This window comes from Labrus bergylta, chromosome 14 (genome assembly GCF_963930695.1).
Source record: "Labrus bergylta chromosome 14, fLabBer1.1, whole genome shotgun sequence".
NCBI lineage: Eukaryota > Metazoa > Chordata > Actinopteri > Labriformes > Labridae > Labrus > Labrus bergylta.
In genome coordinates, this window is record NC_089208.1 from 26,763,074 (window position 1) to 26,789,925 (window position 26,852).

Below are 26,852 nucleotides of genomic sequence, written 5' to 3' on the forward strand. Positions count from 1 at the left end.
CAAATGCAATCATTACAACAAACCTGAACCCTCTGAATTTGTGTGTATACTGGATGGATGGATGGATGGATAGATTGATGGATGGATGGATGGATAGATGGATGGGAGGCAGACACAGTCTGTATTTTTAAGAATAGACTTAAAACTTTCCTTTTTGATAAATCTTATAGTTAGGGCTGGTGCTGGTGTAGACCAGCTCTTAGTTATGATGATATAGGCTTACACTACTGAGGGAACTGGCACCTTGAGCTTCTCTCTCTCTCTCTCTCTCTCTCTCTCTCTCTCTCTCTCTCTCTCTCTCTGTGCATATACAGTACATCATATTACATCACATCATATCACCCATGTAACATAACAATGAGTAAGGTCTTTTACCTGCTTTTTGTAACATAACAATGAGTAAGGTCTTTTACCTGCTTTTTGTAACATAACAATGAGTAAGGTCTTTTACCTGCTTTTTGTAACATAACAATGAGTAAGGTCTTATAAGTGGATGCATGGATGGATGGATAATCCCACACTGAGGAAATGTTTGATGATGTATAGACTCAGTGAGCAAAGTTTGTCATCAAGAGTGGACGCCACAGACAGACTTGGCTTCCCAAAGAGGACAGAGTCTGTACCCAGTGCAGCCACCAGGAGGTGGAAACAGAAGTGCACTTTTTAACTACCTGAGATCTGTAAATATACTAAATTTAAAATAGTAAAACGAATAAATAACTAAGAGCAAAGTTACATTTTTAACTTGTACTTGTATGTTAAAGACAGACTATTTTTCAAATGTATAAACGCTTTGTAATGCCGTAATCCTGCACAGCTCTGTCACTTTAATATTTTATTTTTGTTATTCTCTAAAGGCGCACTATGTAGTTTTGGTAGAGAAATTTTAAAGTTGGAGAAGAGAACAGATTCTGTGGTAGATGTTCATAACTCTATACACAAACTGTCCTGAGGAAAATGTGGTCCCTTTAACACTGTTTGAAGATAAAATGATATGTGAGAAGTTATGATGGTGGGGGTCCACAACTCTCCTGCTAGCTTTTAAGCTCCAAACAGTGTTCCAGGGACCCAATTTTTCTTTGAAAAAGTTTGTGTATTCACTTCAGAAAATATAGCATAGAACTGTTTCACTTCTCCAACTTTTAAATGTCACAACCAAATCTGCACAGTACACCTTTAAGCATTCTTCATTTTGTGTTTCATGTTCACTTTGAATCAAATGTTACGTCCATATTTTATGACACTTCTTTGCAACACTGCAGCTTCCAGTGTCTGGTAAACATTGCCTGACACATACTGCCCCCTTGTGGTCTGTGTAGGTCACTGTTCACAGTCTTTCAACATACGTTAACTGAAGTGATTTAACCTACTGTACACCATGTTACCCTTAAAACTGAAGGTTAACTACATGAATTACTGCGGTAGGAGGAAGCAGAGCACTGTTTTTGTTAATGTGAATGGGATTTCCATTTTTTTCTTCAAATCGGGCCCTGTATTTGAAAACAACTTAATAACTCTTATAGAAATAATTGTTGAATTGGCCGAAGGAAGCAGCAACAGCTGTCGGGGTTTTCAAATTAAATTTTTTAAACTGAAGTGTAACCATAGTACCTTCTAACAAAAGAAGCTGTTCCATCTCGTCTGAAGATCGTCATGGAGACAATTTATGGACACTTCTTACAGTCCAGCCTGAACGTCTTCAGAGTGAGAATGTTTAAAGGGCCCAAACATCTTTCTTGATCAGTGATGTGAATTGGCGCTGTAAGTCTGATATCCGATACGTAAATTACGTCAATATCTGCCCTGATACAGATATAAGATCAGATCGGTCCCATCTCTATTAGTGTGTGTGCGTGGCTGTGAGCTACAGTATATGCCTTAACCACCTCCAGGGACAGTGGGGGTCCCCAGTCTGGAACCCTTATTTTGAGAATAGCGAGCTGAAAAGTTAGGGAGCCGCTGCCCTAAACTATAAAGACTGTGAAATAAATCTGAGCAAGTTTAATATTCCTGTGGTTTTTTCATACTTTGCAGGAAGACAGAGGAAAAATTAGGATACAGTAGTAATTTAAATACCAAGACTTAGACGGGTTATCAAGATGATTTACTGTTATTAAAGACTCCTATATTTACATCTCTTTGTTTCTAGATTTGAATTCCATCTTCAAAATCCCACGTCATTTCCGGATTTCCGGATTTTTTCAATCAACGTTGAAGTTGCTTACCTGACAAAGAGGCTCCACTCATGGTCTCGGCTGCCACAGCCAGCAGGTGGGCAAAGTTGGTGCTGTCGTTAGTGTAGCAGCTGTCCACAGAGCTAATGAGGCTGGTGCGGGCGCTGGCTATATTTCCGTCCATGACCGAGCTCCAGGTGTTCCACAGGGAGCTGTCCCACTCACTGTAGCAGGAAGAAGGTGTGCTCTGGAGGCGGGCCCGTCGCAGGCCGATCGGTGGGGCCTCATACTCTTCGTTGACTGGGTCAGACTCCAACTGAGGGGAACGGACCGGCCCGCAGATGAAGCCCAGGGTGGAGGAGAAGGGCTGGGACAGGGTGGGACGCGGATCAGGCAGGATGCTGCTGACAGAGAGACATGGTCAGAATACGACATAACGAGACTGAGTTAGCCCTGCAGCTATGTGGGTGAAGAGAGACGGCCCCGCCCACTCAGGGACGCTGTCACTAGACACACAATGGAGGAGTTTTGTCACAAGAGTACAACTCAAAGAGAACCAACAGACTTTCCAAACTGAAGATCTTTTTTTGGTATGAAAAAAGCAAGTGCTGCAAGTCATCCCCCGACTCTCTACTCCCAACATTCCCTGTCTCTCTTCAGCTGTCCTTTCTATAATAGGCAAAAAAATCCCAAAACATATCCCCCCCAATAAAAAGCGAATCAGAAAAAGCACACAAAAGCTGTAGGATCGTAGTTAGACTAAGAGGAACAAATAAGTTAAGGCCAGTCAGTAGTTCCACCTGTATTTACCTGCATCTCTCAGGTTTGGGGCTGAGCTCCAGATACTGACAGGCCTCCTCAGCTGTCAGTGTGCCGCCATGTCCGTCATCCATTGACCTGGAGTATGATGCAGTAGACAGGTGGCTATAGGAGGGATGGCTGTTGTTGTTGTTATTGTTGTTGTTAATGTTGTTGGCGTGTCCTGGTTGCCCACGGTGACCTGATGCAGCGCACAGTGACTGTAGAGAGCCCATGTCCACTGTCAGCTTTGTAGAACGACTGGAACTGAGGAAAGAGCAAGAGAAACATTTATTAGACTTAAGATTGGTCCTGGAAATCAGAAACAAGAAATCACCCAATGTTGGGTGGCAAGAATAATTTCTTTGTTTGTGTGGTATCATATCACATTGATGATCTACCAGTCAGTTTTTATAAACTGTAGAGTAACATACAGCAGGATTTCCCAACCTTGGGGTCGAGACCTCATATGCCTCATTCCTCATTCATTTACAGCCTTGTTAATTCATGCTCACCTGGCTGTACATATTTTGCACTGAGAAAAATAAAATCCTCACTTTCAGCACAAATCTCATCCTGACTTTTCTGCCTCTGTCCATATACATATATAATAATAATATCCATGAAAAAGCCTTAATGGGGCTTTAAATTAATGTTTACTTGCAACCTAGCAGAAAAAAAACAATCACATGATTCAAGATATAATGATTTTAGCAATGAGCTGTATGTTTTGGATGCCTGGGGTCATCAGAGTTTTGTGAAGTCAAAGTGAAGTTACGAGCCAAAAAACCATTGGAGCAATGTTTATGGAGATGCTTTCTAAAACCAGATCTACCAGATGCTGATCTGATGATTCAGCACTAAAACCTGGCTGACCCTGATGCCTGCATAGTTTCTGACAATGTCTTCATGTGACACTAACCTGTCCAGTGATAATCAGAAGTGCATCTCAAAGGTTTCTTTTTTGCCCTTAATCATCACCAATCTGAACTGTGTGTGTGTGTGTGTGTGTGTGTGTGTGTGTGTGTGTGTGTGTGTGTGTGTGTGTGTGTGTGTCGTACCCTTCGTCTGAGGTGAGACTGTGTGTGTCTGTGATGTCGTCTATGGGTGGAGGTGGGGGTGGGGGCAGCATGTCCACGAGGTGATAAGAGGCAGAGTAATGCAGCAGGCGAGGACAGCAACCCACTTTACTGCTCTCTGGATGTGAACCTAAACAAAATGAAATGATGCATACTCACTTTTACAAGTTACCAATGATGAATAGTTACGATAGAGACTTGATGAGTCATGTGGAAGCTGCTGTATAGACAGTAATGACTATGTATTGATGAGGTCGTACCATGTCTGCCTGATGGTACATGACTGAGTCTCTGTTTGTAGACACTCGGGGGAAACGCCTGCTTCCTGGTTGGCACAATGGGAACGCTGTTCACTGCGTGCAACTCTGCGGGGAGATGATTGAAACATTGCCCAATATTCTTTGTTGATACAGTGACAAATCTTCTCAGAAACGCTGTAAGTCATGTGTCGACGTGATGTAATAGAAGTTTAACCCTGGGAACTCTACAACAGAAATGGTGGGATATTTGTAATAAAGCAAAGAGTAGGAGTGCATGTGTTTTTTTGTGTCTTGAGATCTGGTAAATTGGCCCTATACAAATAAAGATTATTGATTGATTTTTTCAAGATTTGCTTTTGCCCTCTACCGAAGATTCATAGACAAAGGACATTTAAGGGAGAGTCGGTCGTAACACCACCTGAAGGTCGGGGGTTCTATCCCCAGCTCCTGCCGCCACATGTACGACGTGTCCTTGGGCAAGACAATTAACCCCAAGTTGCTCCCTCTTTTTCATTGGCGGTGTATGAATGCGTATGAATGCGATTAATTACTTCTGATGGTCTCACTACATAGCAGCCTCTGTCATCAGTGTGTGAATGGGTAGGTGTGAATAACCTGCAGTGTAAAAAGCACTTTGAGTAGTCAGAAGAAAAGTGCTACACAAGCTCAAGCCAATTGATCATGTACTATAAGTTTGTCTTCAGTGATTTCAATTCTTCAGTTATCTTAAAAATGTATTATTATTTTTAAAACCTGTACCATGTGACTTAAAGGTCATCTTTAAAACATAACAATGACTAAAATGACAGAAGCCAAGTGTTTTACTGTAGCACCAGGAATGCTCTTGCTTTTGTCAATCAGTTTTCATCGAATTATGCAATCAACAATCTCCTGCTATATTTTCACTTTTATATGCTTAACCTGATACAGAGATGTGTATGCATATAAATAGAATAAATAGCAGTAGCGGTCATAACATCACATCCTCTATCACTCACCTTGCTTAGTGTGGTTTTTCTCCCTCAGTACACCCATCTTGGGCTGGGGGCGTATGGCCTGTTTCCATGGTAATGCCTCTTGGCTATCCAGGGACGAGCTCTTTGAAACAGGCTGAGTGAATATCTGGATGGTCTCAGTGCCTTGCTGATGGAGCAGACCATGAGGCATTTTGGGGCAGCGCTTTGGACTGCTGAAGGTCTTCAGGCCGTTTCCCATCAGGTCCACGTAGAAGGTGCCGTAGACCCCGCAGCTGTCCGTCACAATGGGGACAGCTGAGTCCAGACAGCAGGGGTCCTTCCTGGATGAGACTGGCAGACCTAATGAAACACAGAGGCGGACACATACAGACACCCAGGCATGAGGTTTACTGTGCTTATCTACAAGTTCTACATTTTCAAAATCTATAAACAAGTTGGCTGCCTTGATGAGTATTAAACTTACTTAAATCTGTCATTTTAACACTTCTTCTCTGTGCTAATATGCGATCAGTACTCACTGGTACTTCTGAGGCCGGGATGTTTCTGACCCTGGGCCCACAGGTCCTGATACTTCTGGTTGAACGCAGGTCTCCATCCTCCAGAGATCCAGGGGGAGTCTGGAGCCGCCATCCTGCAGAGGGGCAGCAAATATCTCTTAAACTGTTAATATAAGAACTGCTCAGTCCATCGACAACTTCAAATCTTTGCTTAAAACTCACCTCTTTGCTCTGGCTTTTAATACAATTTGAGCTTGAAATTTTATTCATGCTCCTATTTATTGTGTTTTTATTGTGCATCATTCTATATGTTATTATTATATGTTGTTACTTGTTGTTTTTACATTGTATTTTTTTACGCTTGTAGAGCACTTTGGTCAATCAAGGTTGTTTTAAATGTGCTATAGAAATAAAGATTGATTGATTGATTGATAAACAAATAGTATGTAATACTAGTAGTACCGTATTTTCCGCACTATAAGGCGCACTTAAAAGCCTTTAATTTTCTCAAAAAACGACAGTGTGCCTTATAATCCGGAGCGCCTTATATATGGATCAATTGGTTAATTGGTTGATCCATACTGGTTGTACACGGCGCTCAGCGACACTGACTCGGATAATGACGAGAGGGAGCCGGGCATGTTGGATGCTGTACTCGCCCAACTGTTCAATTCGGACACTGAAGAAGAAGAATTCGAGGGATGCGTGGACGGGGAATGAACTGAAAAAGTGAGCTTTACGTGTTATACGTAACTGAACAATGTTGAGTTATGCACTAACGTTTGAATTAGTGGTATCAGACTGTGTTTCTTTTACGTGTTTACAACTGAACAAGGCTGGGAGATATTGTTAATATGCACATTAACGTTTGAACAACGTTGAGTTATTGTGAATGCACAATAACAATTTCGAGAGTTACTATATTGTGAATGCACTAACGTTTGATTTAGTGGTATCAGACTGTTTCTGTTATGTGTTTACTGAATCAGGGAAAAGTTCCCCTCCACGTTTGGGAGAAGAGTGAACAAGGCTGGGAGATATTGTTAATATGCACATTAGCGTTTGAACATCGTTACCATGGGAGTGAACGGAGTTGTCAGAACGCTTAATAAAGTTTGACTTTATCTGACTGTTTTGTTGACATTCCCTTTTTCCATCTAGTGGATGCATAACGCAACCCCAGTCAAACGTTTGACTGCAGTATCTTCTATTCTATGCGCCTTATAATCCGGTGTGCCCTATATATGAAAACAGTTCTAAAATAGGCCATTCATTGAAGGTGCACCTTATAATCCGGTGCGCCTTATAGTGCGGAAAATACGGTAAGTCATGTTATTACCTTATTTCAGGCATGTGTGAACTCCTCATGAGAAAAAACTCAAATTGTTGTATTGGCATGAATGAAACAGCATGTTAGAGTTATTACATGACAAAGCAACATATTTGTTTTGACCATGTTCTGCCCATCGTCTCCACATTACCTGTGTTTGATGATGAGATCTTCACTGGCAAGTCTCTGCAAACCTAAGGAAAAGTGAATATATTTCTTAACACATGTTTGTAGAAAATCTTTTGTTCTTTTACCATGATTTATTCATAATCCTACAGGTGAACCTGTGATTTACCCTTCACTTAATAAGCACCTTAAATCAGTGTACACACCTTTAGACCTGTGATGATGTCCTGGTATCAGGCGGCCGGTCCCGCTGTGGCGTTTGCAGAGGCAGACGGCTGCGACCATCAAACCACAACACAAGAGGGCGCCAACACTGCCAATGAACACGGGGTCCTGAAGCAGTGCCTGATACAGATCCTGACTTTTATTGTCTGAATCAGGGGGGCTGCTCGTTTGTGGGTCTGGGACGCAAATAAAAAAGTAGATTAGATATGAGTTGATGATGAGCTGGATGAAAAAGAATACAGAATCTACCAGAAGAGGAGGAGGGAGATTATATATGATGGACTATCTGGTTGATCTGATATGTAGAGAATTAGGAGTGAAAATAACATCAGAAGACTTCGAGCTGTGACACATTTAGATTTAATTAAATCTTTAGAAATCAAGATTTACAGACAACAAAAGGACAGATACAAATAAAATAAAGCAGATACATAAAACACCCTCAGAGAAGGCTAAGAGTAAAAACATGGATAAAGTGCAAAATTCATAACATCAAGAGATTAAAGGGACATAATTACCATACCATTACCAATACCATTGATAAAACAATCTATTAAAAACTATTAGAAAATGTGTAATAGTGGGGATTGTCTCAATTGCATTGATGCAGGCAGCTACATTTTTTCTGGAGCAAATTCCAAATACTTGGGGCAAAGTTAAATAAAGCAGATCTTCCCAAATAAGAGTGAAATTTGCAGAGTGAGTCAAGACTGGGAGTGATTTGGTAGCGTTCCACGTTAAAAGAAAGCAGCGTTTAGGGGTAAGGGTACACGTTTGTCCCCCCCTCCCCATTACCCCACTGGCCTGCACTCACACTGCTTAAGGACTAACCGGGCCTGAGCACGGTTACCTCTTGAACATAACGACGTAATACAACACATGCATGACTTCATGTAATTAGGAAGTGTGCTTCGTCAAAGGAGAACATGACATCTACTTTACAGACTTTGAGGCTTATTTTAAGTAATTTTAATCAGATATAGAGTAGACAGAACACTCCAGGATTTCACCATTATGAAGGCTGTCCACGTTGTGTGATCGTACATGAACTGTACTGTGTTGAAGCACACCTCTTTGATGCCTGCCAGGGCCAAGGAAGTGTACTGTGCTTGAGCACAGATCGGAGCACTCACACTGGTCGAACTGGACTTTAGGGGTAAAGCGTGCTGGGCACAGTACAGATTGCCTAGTGTGAGTGCACCCTAAGTGGGTAAATGTTCTTTAAATTTCTTGATAAATTAACAAATAAATTAAAGTGCTGATCTCTCTTTATTCCCAGAGAAGGAAGGACATTTCTTTTTGGTAGAGAAGCCAAGTAATCTCAGTGCTCAGTGATGTAGTGCATCTAAAGATTTGAGAGTTATTATGGCTGCCCTGCAGTAAAAAAACACTTAGAATAGAACGACAGGTTACAATAACATTGAATTCAGTACAATAAAAATGTACAGAACCTACTGTATGAGAGATTAACAAACTAAATAAAGACATATGATGGAAATGTTTTTTAGGAATTGTTTGAATGTGAAATGATTAATGATTAATTTCTTTACACTTTTTTTGGACTGTAGTAAGATTCAGGGATTCAAACCTGTGCTGCAGGTTTGAGGACTGTAGCCTCTGCACATGGGGCGTGCACACTAACCACTAATCCATGAACGCCCCAGTTTGCATTTTTCAAGACATTTAAAATCTAAGAGTATCCAAAAATACTCATTATGATTAATTTTTTAAATTGTATTCCAGAAACTTAAATGTGTAAATCTACACATTCTTTTTCACTTCATGCTGTAATAAAATAACTCAGTTTAATATTTTACAAGCATTTAGTTCAGAGAAAAATCAGTGCAAGTTAGCTTTGGTGTTTCCTCTCCAGTACTCCTTTTTTTGGTTTGCAGAAAAGATGGAAAATTCATGTCACAACAGAAATTACAAGTGTATCGGCATAAACTAAATGACTTCTTTAAAGGTGAAGTTTGGTGTAACTGATAGGGTAGAGCAGTATATGAGAATATATGATGTTTATACTGTACGGTGCTGATTTGATCTGGTAGTTAACATTACCAGTAAGAGATATAAAAAGTACTAAGGTTGTGCATGTTAGTTTTATATTCTGATTAAATTTGGTTGTTGTATTTCCTGTCTTGTCCAGACCAGATATGGAGTCAAAATAAATCTTCTTGATTTGTTTTCTTGCACTTTCCTGACACGGTAACATCACACTCACTGATGACAAATCCACGCGGGTCACTCAGAGCTCCGACTCCTGCTCCATTAACGGCTGCAATGGTGATCCAGTATCGCTTTCCTGGTGTGAGAGTAGAGATTTCCAGGCTGTGCTGGCCGCTGTTCACGGTCCAGTTCTGGTACACCTGCTCGTCAGACTCCACACACCACACCTGGAGAGAAAGAAAAAGATTACTTGTATTAGAGATCAGGCATCATTGATGCAGAGAGGAAAACCAGACACACAAGGCCTATACTCCAGACAGTGATATGCAAGACATTTATAGGGCTTTCACACATGCAGAAAACTCCTAAAAAAACTCCTGATATTTCAAGGAGGAGCTGTATGTGGGAACGCAAACAGCCGAAGTTTCCCCTCGAGCTTCACCCAGAGTTTTTCCTGACAGACCCCTTGTATTTTTTCCTCAGCATGTCCAAGTGGGCTGATGTGAGAACACAGCAGGATATAATCCGGAATAATTGAATCTGTCAGCTTTTGTCCTTTTACCTGTTTTCCTACTTCTTTCTTTTTATATTTTTTGTAAAAATTCGACTTTTACTGCCCCTCTCTGACCCAGACTGTCTCTAAAACCCTGTTCACTCATTCACCTCTGACTTCTTTTTTCATGACAATTTCAACATATTCACAAAACTTAAAATATTCTGTTTGGTTTAGGTAATGTTCCAGACATTTACCCACTGTGTTTAACACATCAGCTCACCCTGACATCCACACAGACTTTTGACTCAGAGGCTGGTTGCACAAAGTCAGGGTGAGCGGATAAGGCTGTTTGCTTCAAACATGACAAAGTCTGGAGACTTCCAGGAGTGTGGTGCATTTGTGAAATGGGCTTAAGTAACTGGAGATTTGAGGAAGCATATTGGATTGTTTCTGTAGGTGACTGTAAGGAAGCTGATATAACATGTGAGTGTGAGGAACTGTTCCTTAGTGCGTACCTGGTATCCCTGTATGATACCGTTGTGTGTTTCATGAGGAGGAGGCTCCCAGCTCAGATGGATGGTGTTATTCTGATCATGGCTCACTGTGATGGAAACTGCCAGTGGAGAGGCACTGGGCACTAAACAAAGAAAATCAACTTACTTACTGTTATCTACTAACTTTCAACTTCAGAAAAAAAACAACAACACATGTATGTATTTAAAAATCAAAAGACTGGAAATACAGACTCTTTAATCTTACCTGTTTCAGGCACTCTGAAGTGCCGAGTGTTGCTCTCCCTACCGTACAGGTTACCGCCATAAGGACGAACTTTGAACTCGTATTTGAAGCCTCTCTTTAAGGGGCCCACCTGAGTCTGAGAGCAGGGCACAGTCACCTTCTTCGCTGCCCAGTCTGAGCTGGCGGGCAGCAGAGAGCGATACAGAACCTCAAAGCCATCGAGGTAATGAGTTTGGGAAGGGAGGGACTGCAGCTGGTCGGAGTAAAAAACACCACACAGATCACACATCTGAAATATATATGTATATGTACATTCTTTTAAATGTTTAATATTTGTATTTCCAATACCTTCCATTGCACTTGAGAAACATTGGACCCAGGGGCCATGATGGTGACGTTTTCCAAAGCAACTCGCAGGGCAGACAGCTCTTTGTGGAGGTCTTTTTGTACAGTACTGGCCGGCTCTGGAAACACAATTGTATTTATTTATTAAAGGCACTTTTAAGGAGAAACACTCAGGACGGATCTTTCCAGAATTATTGATCCTCAGCATTGCTTTAAAGGGGTTTCATCTACCTAAATGAGTTACTGATTTACTCAGGGACCAAAGACAAAGTCAAACACAACTTCATATCTGGCTCAAGTTAAAATGGTTAGATATGTGTGTGCATGGGCCTTAAAGTTTTAAAATCTATAGGAACTAGATTTACAGTTGAAGTTTATAATGTCGTCCATGACGTACACATTTATTTTTTTTCTTCTTACATTGTATGTATGCTGTTGTTGTTTTTTGTTGATGTAAAGCACTTTGTGACCTTTGTCTATGAAAAGCGCTATATAAATAAACTTTATTATCATTATTATTATACCCTGGTCTGGTGTGATTGGGCTTTTCCAATGGTGCATATGTGGATCTATTGTAATCAAAAAGTCAAGAAAAAACTCAGATAGCGTGCATATTTTTCATGCAGGTTATGGAACACTGAGGGAGAAATCTGGTGGTTTACACTTTGGCTGTTTAGATATTTTTGGGGCTAATTGCATAATAGATCCAGAACGTTATTTGGAATATCGCTTTTGCCAGCTGCCACGAAATGGTCGGTTTTAAGACAGCACTGTAATCCTTCATGTAATGAAAACACTCCTGATTCAAGTTTTTCCTTTAAGAGAGCTTTTTTGTTTACCGCTGTAGGGCTCAGATTTGTAAACAGACTTGAGCTTGTATAGAGCTTTACTATTCTCCTGACAACTCTAAGTGCTTTTTACACCGCAGGTCACATCTACCCACTCCTTCACACCCATTCACACAATTAAACAATACCTTAAAACATATATGTTTTGGCAGAATACAGGTGGGCATATTTATTTACCCCCGTCAGTGCTACAGGTAGGTGGAGATTAATAACTGTAAGGCCAGGGGGACAATAGACTTTCTAAGTCCTCCACTGAACACACTGCTCTGCCTGGTGAAAGTGCTGTCAGCTGAAACTCAGATTCTGATATGTGACATTTCTGTAATACTTGCAGTCGTCTTACCTTCAACTATCAGATATGCACTGGCAGTGGCCACACCTACATCATTGGCAGCAGTGCAGGTGTACTTCCCAGCATCCTGAGAGGTAACATAATGGATCTGCAGAGTCTGGTCTGGGTTTACAAGATACCTGTAGACGTACAGAGCATGTAGCTATGCTGCTTTAGTTGGGTTGGTAAAGCAGACACCCCGTGTACAGTTTAGTGCATGTCATCCCCCACTCTCTCTCCCCATATTCCCCATCTCTCTCAAAACTGTCCTACATATTAAAGGCATATAAACCTAAAATGCATCTTCAAAAAAAGGTTGTAAGAATGGGCTATTTCAATAAGTATTTGGGTGTATGGTAGGCATACAGAACCAGAAAAGATTGAAGTCAAGTCATTATATTTCATTTGAATTTCTTGGACAGAACAATAAAGAGGTCATGCTACACTATTATCACAAAATACTTCTCATGTTACATTTATCCGGCTGCAAACAGACAGAACCAATCAAACATCAACTCTGATCTGACACTGAGTTTACACTGTGCATGGACTCTGTTTCTATATGTGGAATAATGAAGTACCTTCCATTAGGCAGAGGCCCCTGCTCTCTGCTCCACACCACAGCAGGTGGGGGGTCACCTTTAGCCTGGCAGAAGAACTGGGCGGACTCTCCCGTCTTCACAGACACATTTTCTGGCTTCAGCACCAACCCGGGACTGGCTGCAGCAGGAGAGAAGAGAAAAAATAAATAAACTTGATGTACTGCACGGCACCAGGATGTAAGTTTGTTTGTAGAGGGGACTCATTTCGTCATCATCGCATTGAGTTTCTTAACATCTATTGTTAAAGCAGTAATAAGTAGGCACAGGAGGGTTGTCTCACCTAGTACAGTCAGCCGAGCCGCCCTGCTCTCTCTCACGCCTGCTGTGTTGCTCGCCACACACACATAAACACCAGAGTCATACTTCTGTGCAGGAGCGATGATAAGCTTCCCACTCAGCACCTGCAGCACCAGCATCATCAGACACACATACACACATAGGATACACAGATCAGTAGATAGTAACATGTTCTGCTGTACACTTTTAATGTAATTATAAAATGTATAAAGCCCCCAAGACTTGGAACATAGTAAACAGAATAGAGTCTATCCATCTATCTATAGTACAATATATGCAAATGTTATTGCAACCTACTAAAGATTGAAATGATTGATGCATTAGGAAACTTCAATTAACTTGTGTTTAGGTTTTTCTACAGCAAAATCCTGGTTGAGATATTTCAATAGCTTCTCTTTTTCATCTTAATTGACTCATCTGTCGCATAACTGCATTTTACTTATCATGTTACTTCAGCATCTTTTGCACTATGCACCACTGCACTGTTTCATATTTAGTCATGTAAATATTAGTCTTTCTTATTATGTTTATTGTTGATATTTAATGTTCTACCTGTTCATAAGAGAGCACAGTTCACCCAAGTTAAATTCATTGCGTGTGTAAGCATACCTGGACAATAAATCTGATTCTGATTCTCTCTGACTTGGAGTATGTAACATGTTCGACTTTTTCCCTTCTAAAGAGATGTTTGTTTGTCCAATCAGAAAGAGGTTTCTGTTCTTTAAACACTTCATACAGAAATAGGACAATGGTTAATCACCATGGTTGCCAAGTTTTCTTGTTTGTCTCCTTTTTCCACATTTTTGCTGATCTATCATGAGAAACTGAACACATCAGTGCGTTTTCTTTTCCTCCTCCTGCTTTAACAGAAATGCTTGGTTCAGATATGAACTGTAGGAAAGCTGACTAGATAGGACCAGTAAGATTGGTGTCTCCTTAAAAAGCAGCTTCCATCCACTGACGATGAGGCAGAGTGCTTACAGTGTAGTGTTGATCCATGCTGTGGATGGGAAAACCATCCATCTTCCAGATGACATTAGGTTCGGGGCGTCCCAGTGGAGGGCCGCAGCTTAAGACAGCCACCTCCCCCTCTGCCACCTCCACGTCTCTGGGCTGCACTGAGAACTCCTCCTGCAAACCTACATCAACAAACAGTGAGGGTTAGACTCCTTTAATCCACAACATATGCATGTAGAAGAACAAAGCTGTGAAGCTGACATATCAACAGCTATTAAAGTTAACTCTGAAGTGTGAGGTTAACTCTGAGTTAAACATTTGAAATGAGATGTCCGAGCATCAGCCGAGAACTCAGAGAATGAACAGAATGAAATACAGGCTGTCTTTTGTCTTGAATTTGAATTAACAAAATAAAGGAGATGACTGAAGAGTTATTGAGACCCAGGCCTACTATAAAACTTTCAAAAGAATCTACTTTACCTTCTTCTTACTAATATAATAAACAAATAAGGACCCAAAAATAAACTTCTGAAAGAAACGACCATCACCACAAAGTACAAACTTATTTCTTATATGTTAGCACCCATACAAAGTGAAAAACAAAACAAAAACAAACAAATAACACCAAAATCATCACCATGTGTACAACCTATCTCACCAGTTTTATTTTACATCATTTTGTGACTATACTGTCCCCATGTTTTTCTTTGTCCTGTTTGCTCATTCACTTTTTTTGTCCGTCTTTCTAATTCATTCATTTTATTTACTGACCCCTTTCCTTTTGTTTTGTTTTGTTTGTTTGTTTTTGTCTAAATCTGCTTGCAAAACTGTATCGTACCACAGTTCCCCTCTTGTTTGCTTTTTTTATTGTGTGAGTGTGTGTATGCACGTTTTGGTGAATAAAAGTTAAAAAAAAAAAAAAAAAAAACGTATTTCTTCTAAAATACTTAGTAATGTCACCTTTAAAATGTTTGTCTAAAGAATAAATATAATTATTATCATCTCAAAGAAGTTTCACTTTACTGTGCGATACTTTAAATAAGGACTCAGAATAAACGTAAACAGACACTCAATTAATACTTCCATATATTAAAAACCATGTTTGTGTTGACGGGGTTCCCCAACGACCCTAATACATTGAGATTTTGAATATAAATGTATTCAAACAAAAGAAGAAAACAATGTTGTGAAGTCACCCTGAATAGTTTTTTTGATAAAGTCATTAACATATTTGAATGATTGAATAAAGAAGCTGTGAAAAAAAAATGTCTAAAAGTGGACCTCTGGAGTCCATAGGTAGGTACCCCAGTTTGTAGGGTAAGTACAATAAACTTAATAGTTCTTGAGATTTCAAATTTTTGGATGATTTAAATAGACCCAATTTTGGGGCGCCAGTGGATGTACAGAGGGTCCTCAAAGGGGCGGCCTGGGTTCAAATCCAAACTGTGGCTCTTTTCCCGTATTTTATTCCACACTTTGTCTGTCCCTCATTTCAATTTTTGCATTACAGCAGCTCAAGAAAACAGGAGACGGGAATATAATTATCAAAAATAAAAATACAAAGCCCAAAAACAGTACCTTTTAAAAGACCCAATTTTGTACTGATTGTACACATTTCTGAACATCCACTTCAGAAAATGACTTGTTCCTTTTGCCTTTTTTTTTTTGCTATCAGAGAGGGTGTTGTACATCATGTGTGAGTGGACAGGACTGACGCAGCTCCAGCTCCTTAAAATACAGTCCAGCTTTCAGCCGCTGCATGTCGCCTGCCTTACCGAGGCCCTGATAAGTAAACAGTGAGGGTCTGGGGTTAATTTGCACCACTGTTTGACCTCCCCTCTCCGGCAAACATTGACAATGGACCTTGGTGCCCGCCCGTGTCTTGTGGTTTAGGAAAAGTACTGTTTTGTCTGTTTTTCAACTTTTAGAAGATGACAACAATTTTAGAAAAAGCCTCTGCATGTTTCTAATAAGCTCCACGAGCAGAAATGTAGAAAAACTAGGATACATATTGGAGATGCTGATGAAAAATGGAGAGAGGTTAGAACACAGAAAGGTTTCAAGACCGAAGCAGAGGTGGGGCGGGGGGAGACAGCTCTCTACAATGTTTAGAATGTGGACAGCAGTACCCATTTTAAAGACTGGGTGTCAGAGTTACATACTGCTCCTTTAAAATGCTCGTCAGACTTCAAAGAAAGACAAAGCACAGAAAAAAGATACATTAGAAGTCCTGAAAAGTTTCAATCCCAGAGGTCATATAGGTCATCAGACCATATGGCTCAATGACAAAGTTCAGAGATTCAGAAATCACTCAGCTAAATATTTGAATCCGCCAAGATTCCCCCTGTCTGACAAATCCTTTCGCTCTAAAACAATGTTTTTGGTGCTTTTAAAGTGCATATTGGTCAGAAACTGTTATGTGCACAACAAACTGAATAGTATACAATGCTCCATAGTCCAATCAAACATACATTATATAATGTATATTATAATAATGCTCATTATTACAGCTGACTTGTTTCTGAACACAATATTCATAATCATAACAATCAAATATCAACTGACTGAGACTTGACTTCATCTAATGGATATCTGAGCAGCGTATGTCTACATGTAGGTCTTCAATGGTAAAACACACTTCAGTAAAAAAACAAAAGTCTTACTGGCGATGTACAGTAATGCGTTACGACTGACGGCCGTGCCTGCGCTGTTACTGGCCACACAGGTGTAGACGCCTTCCTGCGACTGACCGCGCCTTCCTTTCTCTACACTCAAAAAGAAAAGGCTCCCCTCCGGGAGAACTATGGGCAGACGTTCACGATCGCCATTGAACGTCTCTACGGGCTGTCCATTCCTCAGCCACTGGATGGTCATGGACGGGCCACCCTCCGCTCCGCAGGACAGCCTCGCCGGATTCCCCACTTTCACCACCACATCAGAGGGTTGGTGGACGATGCGGGGCGGGGTCTCCTCTGCACAGACTCTTGAACCTGAAAAGGAGACAGAGACATGTTAGAAACTGTGAAGACAAAAGTGTGTATTTTCAGTTTTACCGCAAGTTGTAGTTCTGCAACAGCAAACATGATAAAGATAAGTCACCTTAAAGAAAGGGAAATGAGATTATTTATGGAGACAGAACAGATGAGAGCCAATTCATTCCTGAGCTTTGTTGGGATTATGGTGGTCAAAATGTTCGATACTTGGATACTTTTTGGTACCACAGGTTTGGATGCAATCTCTTAAAGGATCAATAGTATTGAAATGTACAGAAACTTTAAATAAACTACAGATCTGCAGACATATTTTCAACTGAAGCGAAAGAGAGAGAGCACTATCTAAATTGCACAAATATGTTATTTGTCAACATATTTGTGCAATTTAGACTTTTTAAAAAGAATTTTAAAAGGAAATTACCCAATATTGAGTGCGTATGATTTGTCTTTTCATTGTGATGGTATATAGTTAGATTTTTACTAGAAATTTAAAAATCTGGTTTCATGGAATAGACAGATATAAATATTTCTACAGATTTTGTAAGTAGATTCTGGAAACAGATTAAATTTAACCTTAAATGTAACTTGTGCATAAGCATCGTTTCAAACACAACATAGAACTTCAGAGGTGCTGGCAACATGCTTTGGGGCCCCAGAGATGTGCAACAGTTTGCAATCACAACCGAAAACTTATGGGGGCACCATATGTCATCACTCGCAGTCCTTGTGCTGCTAAGCTTCATATCACTCCTGGGAAAAACTTAAGTTTGACAATTAAAGTCATCAAAGGTATACAGTACGAAGAGGAATTAAACTTCTGGGAGTAAAAAAAAAGAGAGGAAATAGAAAGTGAGACAGTGTTACAGTAAGTGGAGCAGATAAAATTATCTGAAATATGATTGAATAAAACAGTAAATCACTGAATGCTGCTAGCTTTATGAGGGGAGAGATACTTGAATGACTGACTATAGCATATACGTATGACGTTTGTTCTTCTGTCTAACATTATTAGTTAAGTTAGCCAGAAAATCAGCCTAGTGTGTCCAGTGTGTCTGCTGGCTGTGACCAGCGAGGGACACCGGCAGCTGACTTGTTAAATGGTGAATGGATTTGAGCTTGTGTAGCCTTTTCTAGTCTCTGACTAGCCAAAGTTGACGCAGCAAATTGCGCTAAAGTGTCTTGCCCAAGTACACATCATGGTGCTGGGGATCAAACCCCCCACCTTACAAATGAGAGATGTCTGCCAATGTGCCACAGCCGCCCTTGTTAGCTAGTAAGCAAGCTGAAAGAATTTGAATTAGCTATTAATTATTAACACTTCACCACCAGTGAACTTGGATTTTGACAATTCTATTGCCTTTTTTCTCAATTTTCCTTGTGAATTTTTGCCTGGGGCCCCAACAGACTCTGGGAATCACCACAACATGACTGGATAAAACAATAGAAAAATAATGTAGCTTAAAACACTTTAAAAATGCCACCAGTAAATAGTAGTCTGAAAATGTCCATAAATAATAAATAGGGTCAAACAGTCAGGAATTAATGAGAAACAGGTCCAAAGCTTGAAATGCTTGTGACCTGTTTCTGCAGCCTGCAGGTTGGTGGTTGTAAAGGATGTGTGTGACAAGTAGTGTTGTAGGCAAGACTACACTAACCAAGACCAAGACATACCAGAGACCTGAGTGCTCTGAGACTGTTTGCACATTACTTTGTGGATAAGAGTCTAAAATATGTTTTAACCTTTGTCTGTGTAGAAGAGCCCACCCTAACATTAGATATGCCTCCTCACTTTTGACTTCATTTAATCAGCAACACAACACCCACTGCAAACAGCCTTGCTACCCACAAACCCCGTCTGTTTGCATCCAGCAGAAGAGGAATGCCATTGTTTAAACTTCCCGTGAAGTCGGATGACCACACTAAAGGAAACGGGAGGACTGAGCTTCCTGACAGCAGAGGAAGCTTGAGGGTCTCAGGAACATCAGCTCTAACAAAGGCGGGCTGGAGCTCCACCATCAACGGCACATCCGCAGGAGAACAAAAGACATTGTTTTTTGTTTTTGTGTTATTGGTTTGTAATAACAAGACATTTCTTCAAACAAAGTTCCAATCACACCTCTGCACAAGGCCACAGAGGTGGTATGTGATGAGTATTTGACCCTTCACAGATTATACTTCCTGCTACATGCACAAAGAAAAACCGAAACAAATTGAATCTAAACACAGCCAAATCCTCCTGAAGAGGATAATCTTCAGTCTTAATGTTGTATTAAATCAAATAGAATCCCAATCTGGCTAAAAATCTGGCCTGGGCAGGGACATCAACAAAAACTTCTCGAGCTGTGTATTTGATCACTATAGCCGGAAATGCCTTCAGATTCCAGCCCACAATAGCCTGTTACACATCAATGTCACTGAAAAGAGATTAAAAAGAGGAAGCAGCCAAAACAACAGTGTGTCATGGCCGAAATATTTGTAGTGCTGAATAAATGCATACTTTATAAGTAATAAGGTTGTGATGAGAGATTGTGTTGATGTGTGAGGTGCTTCAAAAAAATGTGCAAAGCAGGCTCCAACCAAACTACACACCTGAGACTGATCCCCCCGCCCACATGTTACACTACACCTGTTGGAGGGTAAGGCATGTTGAGCTCTTGTGGGTTGAAGTGTGATAAAGGCTGGTCCATTAGTGGATGAAGTGCAGTCTGAATTTGTAGTATTTAGAATATACAAAAGGATATCTTTTAGCTTTTTTTTACAGTCAGGCAATGAAAGTTATATGGGGAATGTAAGTGACATTTTCCACATTATCCTGAAATTTTACGCAGAAAATAATTAATCAATTTCCAAAGAAAATTCAGTTTTACTCAGATTAATCCTAATAGGCAGAAAACAAAATGTTGTATTTGTAGTCTCTGTCCTGTCAGCCCTGAGGAAACTTTTTAACCAACAAAGCTCAATGAAATATGACATGATTTAAACTGGACATTATTCTTTAGGTGTGATTTCTTGTGAACACATGATGCTCTGTTGTTGGATTTCTTATGTTGAATCTTACATGTTATTTTTTTACCCATGAAATAAAAAAAATCGAACTTTTACCAAATATCACAGTATAACAATAAATACTTTAATGTTCAATGTAGGTCTATTTAAGTTAATTGAGGTTCTCCAAATGTAGCATGGTTTTAATCGTCCAGTGAGAGGTTATCTTCTCACAGTTTGTTTGTGATATTAACAGGTTTTAAAACAATGTTTCAGCCAACAAATGAATGACTACAAATCTCAGAGGTACTCACCTGACAGAAGAAGTCCAGATATTGTTATTATGCTGATGAACAAACTTCCGGTCATCATTAACAACAGAGTTTACCGTCGAAGATACAACTTTACTTTCTGAACAAATTTGCTCTTTAGCCTACTTAACAGTACCCTAACGTTGAAAGCATAATGTAAATAAATGTACAACTACAATCAACAAGTTTCTCCGGAAATATCAATAAGTCTACAATATTTTGAATTTCAATTATTTTACAAACATGTCGTAGTTTACTCCGCTCATCCTCTCCCTCTCTGCTCAGTAACCAAGTAACTGCATCAGCGTCAAGGTAACGTCATGACATCACGCTTCTTGTTGGTATGGCTTTTCAAAATAAAACCAACGATGGTACCTTTACCATAGACTGTAAACCTTTACATGGCAAATAAAAAACCAGGCTGTATGTTGGTTTTAATTTGAAAATTATATCTTAAATATCCGGTGTTGTTGTTTATTTTGATTTTCAGACTTGACAGAAGCACTTGCGCATATAAAGCCTAAATATTTTTGATATATTTATTTTAACATCAAATCTTTTTTTGACTGCTTCTGTACTTAAAAAACATGCAAGTGAAACATTTTGACCAAAAAAAAATTAAGTCGCAGATAACAAGAAGAGAGTCAAAGTTTTAGACAATGTTATTAGGTTTTAATTATAAGGAAAATATATGAAGAGAAGCCAGTTGCCTGTACTATATTAAGGAACATGGAGATAAATAGTAGGCTACAAGCCTATGGAAGGCTATCCATACTTTAAAATAATAAGCCTACTCCAACTTTATTATCACAAAATGTATGACTAACAATTGTTGAACAGTTTGGATAACAAACACTCCTCTGTTTAAGAAACTGTAGACCTACCAACAAAAGGTTGTCATAGCTTGTAACATTTGTCAGTTTAGGCTATAGATGTATTTATTGTATACATATATAAATAGTTGTTGAGAAGAACATTGACCATAAGCATAAATGACATTCAACAGGCATGTTGTCAATGCATGTTGATATAGCTGTTCAGGGTTACTTCTCATATCGTATCTTCTAGTTTTTTTATATAATTATATTTTATTAACATATTCAAAAGAAAGATCAACAGAAATAAATGAAAAGGTGAAGATATTTATGCTATAGACAGAAGCCCATGTCCCATCTTTGTTTGAGTTTGTATTTTTAACAGTTTGTTGAAACTGTCAACAGTAACGGGAGGCAGGAAGTTCAGTCTCCCATGTTTCTTAACAATAGAAGGAAATTATGTATCTGTCACTAAGGCATGAGTGCTCCAAGTAATCTGTAAGTAGGACTATTTGTTTGTATTGGGGGATGGTCCCTATGAAGGGGTTTTGCATCATGTTTGAGAGTATACTCACTTGAATGAATATAGGATTAAATACCCACAATGCAATGCACAAAGAAGTGGAGTTGCTGCTCAAAGCTACATATTTTTATGAATGTATGGGGGTGCAACATCTCTTAGTAGATCTTGTTAAAAGGTGCGCTATGAGGATTTGGTAGTGAAATTTGAAAGTTGGAGAAGAATTGTGAAATCAGACCAGGTTGATTTTTTGTACCAGGCTGTAAACATGTTTAATTATGCTGTAAAAACAGCTTTTTGGCTGTGGTGTGTATCTGACTTCCTGTGTTCCTGGAGCCAGCCTCAAGTGGACACTCAAAGAACTGCAGGATTTTGCACATCCACATTGGCTTCAAGACCGGAGTTTGCTGCTTGTTTACATCTGATGGTCACTAAACCAGCAATACCAATATGCATTGCAGTAGAAAGCTTTTACAAGCAAAAAGTGATGTTTGACTGTTCAAATACAGAACAGAGGGACGAGAGGATCACAACCAGCATGAACACAGAATGCAGAAACACAGATCAGGTCATATTTGTTTGCATTTTGACAGAAATCTAAAAGCTGTTTGGATTTTCAACAGAGTCTGTATGTTTTACAGAGTTTTTACATAGTCTGTATGTGCATATTTAAAGACTTGTGGCACAAATGTATTACATTTCATTATTTAGTTAAAAACACATTTTTAAATACTTCCTTTAAAAGACGCTAAGACACAACGTTCATTATTTGTGAAATTCTCTCGATCCCTGGTCAGTATCGCTTCACATTTCAATTCTACGATAGCGATGAACTATATATACTATATATATCGTCCACTACAGAGAACTCACTATGAAGGGAGAAGAGAGAATATCATTTTAATTTTTCTTGGTCTTCTTCTAATTCTTCTTCTCCTTGTTATTAATTTTAATTTGTTTCTTCGTCTCCTTCTTATTAAAGGTCCCATATTCTGCTTTTTCTGGTTTTATATGCTCTTTAGTGTGTTTTCCAAGTGTCCTGTGCATGTTTAGGCACATCTATGTGCAAAAATTCCAAGTCAGCGGAAACGCAGCTTCTCCTACGTCCTCCTGTTAGCTGTAGCATTAGCTGCATGTAGCGCTCAGTTCTAGCCCCCCTCGAAAAAAATTTGTCTGTCCGACGTCATTGTCAGTGTGAGATCACTGATCTAAGCCCATTGGCTCGTTGTGGCAAGCCCTGCAGCTCATGTTGCACGCCCGTTAACTTCTGTAGCACGCCCACGATATGTTGTAGATGGCAGTAGCACAGTAGTGCTAAGGTGCGAATGTTTATGCTACCCTCGGACGGAGCCAGTGGCTGCATTCTAAATATGGTAAAAGGGGCGGGACATTTCCGAGAACTGTGCTGAGCAACTGACCAATAACGACAGAGCGGATCGGCAGACCAATCAGATCAGACTTGGCACACGTGGGGACTCTGAACGTGGGCACTTCAGAGTCTTAGAGAGAGAGTCAGAAGCGAGCCGGTGCATGGAGCAGCAGAACATGAAAACCGACACTTTTTTCAAACTTTACCTATTGTGAACATACTTTAGTTGGTACATAGATTAAATATACGAACCCCAAAAAGGGCAGAATATGACCTCTTTAAAGGTAGATATAATTATTGTCTTAATGTTAGTATCTGCTGTAGGAAATCATCCTTGAGAAGCATGGTCTGAAAAGTTCTGAATAGTTGCACTCTATTAATGATTTCCTAAAAGTATAAAACAATTAGCAAACTAGCAGAAATCACCTTCCTGAGTAACTTCCAAATTCCATCACAGCAAAGAGAGCGAGCCACAAATAAGTGAACTAGCGCGAGTTCATTCCCTCCAATGGCTCACATAAATAACACATTGTGTGGTGAGCTGTTCTTTGTGCCGCTGAGAAAGGCCCGGGGCTAAGTGATGGATGTTTATATTGATCCAACAACTTGGGCTTGATGGCCCCGGCATCGGCCAGCTTTCAGGCCGCAACAAAAGCTTTAGAGAGGATGAAGGATGAGTCCCGGCTGAAACACAACCCATGGGAATGCTGCCGCGCCGAGATGTGCTGAGGAGAACGGACCTTTTTTTAAACTGAGGAGCAAAGGTCGGGGAAGTTTTGGAACGAGGCAAAGAGGGCGGGATGAAGAGGCGGAAAAGAAAGAATGTGTCAGCTCGAGTGAGGAATGTGATAAAAAGTGACTTCAGAGTAAATTCTGAGTGTTATTCAAGTGTTTTTTTTTGTATAGGAATAAACACTTAGGGTCAACATGAATGACTGACGGACTGACTTTATGCTGGTTGAAGCAAAAATGTTTTGTGAGCCTGCATTTCTACAGAAACAGAGCCTGATTAAATCTATTAGAGAGTGGAGATGACTGCTTTTTTGAATATTTATTTTTGTGCTTTTTATGCTTTTATATTAGAGATTAGGTCAGTGGATAGAATCAGAAAGGAGAGAGAGAGAGAGGGGAATCACATGCGGAAATGGAGCAACAGGTCAGATTCAAACCCGGGCTGCCCGCTTTTTGGACAGTGGCCTCTGTACATGGGGCAAGTTTTCCAACCTTTAGTTTAAAAGAACCCCCAAAATTCTGCATTAGTATATTTGCAATACATTTTTATCTCTGACACACTTCTATCATGCTCCTCCATCACAAATAAAATCTCCACATTTAAGCCGATGTACTGAATCAAGTCAGGGCAACTTAAAAACAAATGAAAGACTTTTGTGTATTCTTGTTTTACCTTTTTACTAAGAACTTTGAATAACCTTAGTTGTCTCTAAATGTGCTCTATAAATAAAGTTGACTTCATTTGACTTGTCTTACACATTAGCACTTATATGACTTTTCAAACTGAACCTCAAAGAGTGAGCAGAACAGTGTTGTTGTTTTTCATTTAACACAGTTGAGTCTGAAATGATTCTTTCATAGATTCAAGCAAATGATTTTCAGTGGCATCAAAAGGACATTTCAACATTTTAAGAAATGTCAGAGATTTCACTATTATTCACAGTGTTTTCATAGCAACAGTTTAACAATATTTCAGTGTTTAGCCTGCATAGTTGCTAAGATCAACTTATTTGGAGAGTACATACTTGTAAATAAAATTGGTTACTGGTGAAATTTATACTACAAGCAACGTCACATTATCACCATTTGCTGTCATAAAAACATACTGAAATACAGCGTGTGTTCATACAATGTATTCTTTAAAAAACTCAATTTAGATTAATAAGTTATTTGATTGCTTAACAGGAAGTTGAATCCATTTAGCATTTTCACAAACCCCAAACATCTTCAGTTCACTATATATGATCACTCTGGTACATTTCTTAACAAAATACAAAAATATAATGCATACATTATCAATGTAATATAAAAAACATTAATTTACCAATACTTAATGATTATAACTACTTCTAAATTTTAAAGTGGAGGAAAATAGTTTTGGAGGATATATCATTATTATCACTATATCACATAATAAGTATTTGGTTCTATGAAATAGAAAATGAAAGATGAGATTAACACATTATTTCAACAAAAACAGACAATTAGAAACCTGTTTCATTTCAATCAAAATGTACAAAATGTAAATGTTTAAAAAGTATTTCTTAGAGTGTAAATGACTGAGTTTATCAGCTGATCATAGTTGTTGAATGCAGGTCTCTCTAGTCCTGCAAAGTGACATCCCTTTACACCTTGAAACACTGACCTTGCATTAAAAAAACAACACCTGCAGGGGGTTGTAGGGGGTCAGTGTGAAAAGTTTTGTGAGTGAAGGGCTCACCTTTCCTCCTGTGCGGCCCCCTCCTGTGAGGCGTGTGCTGCTGTCCGACTCTGTGACGCACATGCTCCTTGACTCGGCCCTTTGACCTCTTATCCAGTCCTGGTAATGATGCACAAATGTCCAGGCCCATGCACCTGTGTGAGAACTCTGCCCAGGTGAAGAACCAGGACACCCACAGGAGACATGCAGTGACCTGCATCTTCACTCAGAACTTACTGGACACACCAAGACCCCTACTACAGCTGCACCCCCCCACTGTGTGACCTGTCCTACACACAACTTCTTAATAGTAAATAGTTAAACAGCATGTTGTCTCCGTGTTCCTCAGACATGGCCGTGTGCTCCTGCTCCCTCCCTGTTTGATTTGGCTGATCCTGCTCTCCCCCGTCTCCCTCCTCTGTGGGTCCCTTTCTCCCCCCCACGAGGAGGGCGACATAGGGGGGAAACAATGATGAAAAAAAACAAGTTTCAGACCTCATGCTGAGCGAGTAGTAAGGGAGAGGGGACCAAGGGGTACTGTCTTGTCCAACAACATCTGTGCCATTCGTTCTGCAGGAGAATAGGGGGGGGGGAGGTTGAAATAAAGGGGAGGTAACACAGAGACATCTGTTTCTGAAGTTTAATCTTCTCCATGAATCAAACTTTGACTAAGTGATAAAACCGAAATGAAGGTAAGAGTTGAATTATGTAGAGCGTTGCATATTAGCTTTTTCAGTCTGAAAGCTACATTTTGAGCAGACCATGAAAACTGAGAACAACATATACTGCCCATTGCAATATGAGTAATGTGCAGTATATGTTGTTACTGTTTACATAATGATTGTTTGTTTTAATTATTATATTTGTACTCATTCTACTGGAAGGCAGCTATATGTGTGCAGCCATGAAGACCAGGGCAAATTTCCATTAGGTTAAGTTAAAGTGTAACGTATCGCATTTTATCGTATCGTGTCATATCTTATCGTATTGATCATATTGTATCGCATCGTATCCTATTGTGATGTATCATTTGCATCGTATGGTATCGTATTCAATCTTCAATCTCAATCAATTTTTATTTGTATAGCGTCAACTCATAACAGGTGTTATCTCGAGACACTTTACAAAAAGCAGGTAAAAGACCTTACTTAATGTTATGTTACAAAAAGCAGGTAAAAG

General features: G+C 39.7%; 1 protein-coding gene across 2 annotated transcripts in view; it reads right to left on the reverse strand.

The window, feature by feature from the left end:
• robo4 (roundabout, axon guidance receptor, homolog 4 (Drosophila)) overlaps window positions 1-26,058 on the reverse strand; it is a 30,896-nt gene extending 4,838 nt beyond the window's left edge. Inside the window, exons 1-18 of one of the 2 annotated variants that reach the window (XM_065963098.1) lie at window positions 25,695-26,058; window positions 16,913-17,239; window positions 14,274-14,431; window positions 13,276-13,396; window positions 12,975-13,113; window positions 12,406-12,533; window positions 11,218-11,333; window positions 10,891-11,122; window positions 10,647-10,768; window positions 9,691-9,862; window positions 7,448-7,642; window positions 7,267-7,309; window positions 5,807-5,919; window positions 5,310-5,627; window positions 4,312-4,416; window positions 4,034-4,181; window positions 2,985-3,239; window positions 2,226-2,575 (exon numbers count right to left, since the gene is read on the reverse strand). In XM_065963098.1, coding sequence (XP_065819170.1) covers window positions 2,226-2,575; window positions 2,985-3,239; window positions 4,034-4,181; window positions 4,312-4,416; window positions 5,310-5,627; window positions 5,807-5,919; window positions 7,267-7,309; window positions 7,448-7,642; window positions 9,691-9,862; window positions 10,647-10,768; window positions 10,891-11,122; window positions 11,218-11,333; window positions 12,406-12,533; window positions 12,975-13,113; window positions 13,276-13,396; window positions 14,274-14,431; window positions 16,913-17,239; window positions 25,695-25,893 — 3,241 coding nt within the window. In that variant the 5' untranslated portion in view covers window positions 25,894-26,058. Of the gene's footprint in view, window positions 1-2,225; window positions 2,576-2,984; window positions 3,240-4,033; window positions 4,182-4,311; window positions 4,417-5,309; window positions 5,628-5,806; window positions 5,920-7,266; window positions 7,310-7,447; window positions 7,643-9,690; window positions 9,863-10,646; window positions 10,769-10,890; window positions 11,123-11,217; window positions 11,334-12,405; window positions 12,534-12,974; window positions 13,114-13,275; window positions 13,397-14,273; window positions 14,432-16,912; window positions 17,240-20,541; window positions 20,823-25,694 lie in introns of those variants that run through there. The other variant, XM_020629301.3, reaches the window with a different exon arrangement.
• Window positions 26,059-26,852: the final 794 nt, after the last annotated feature.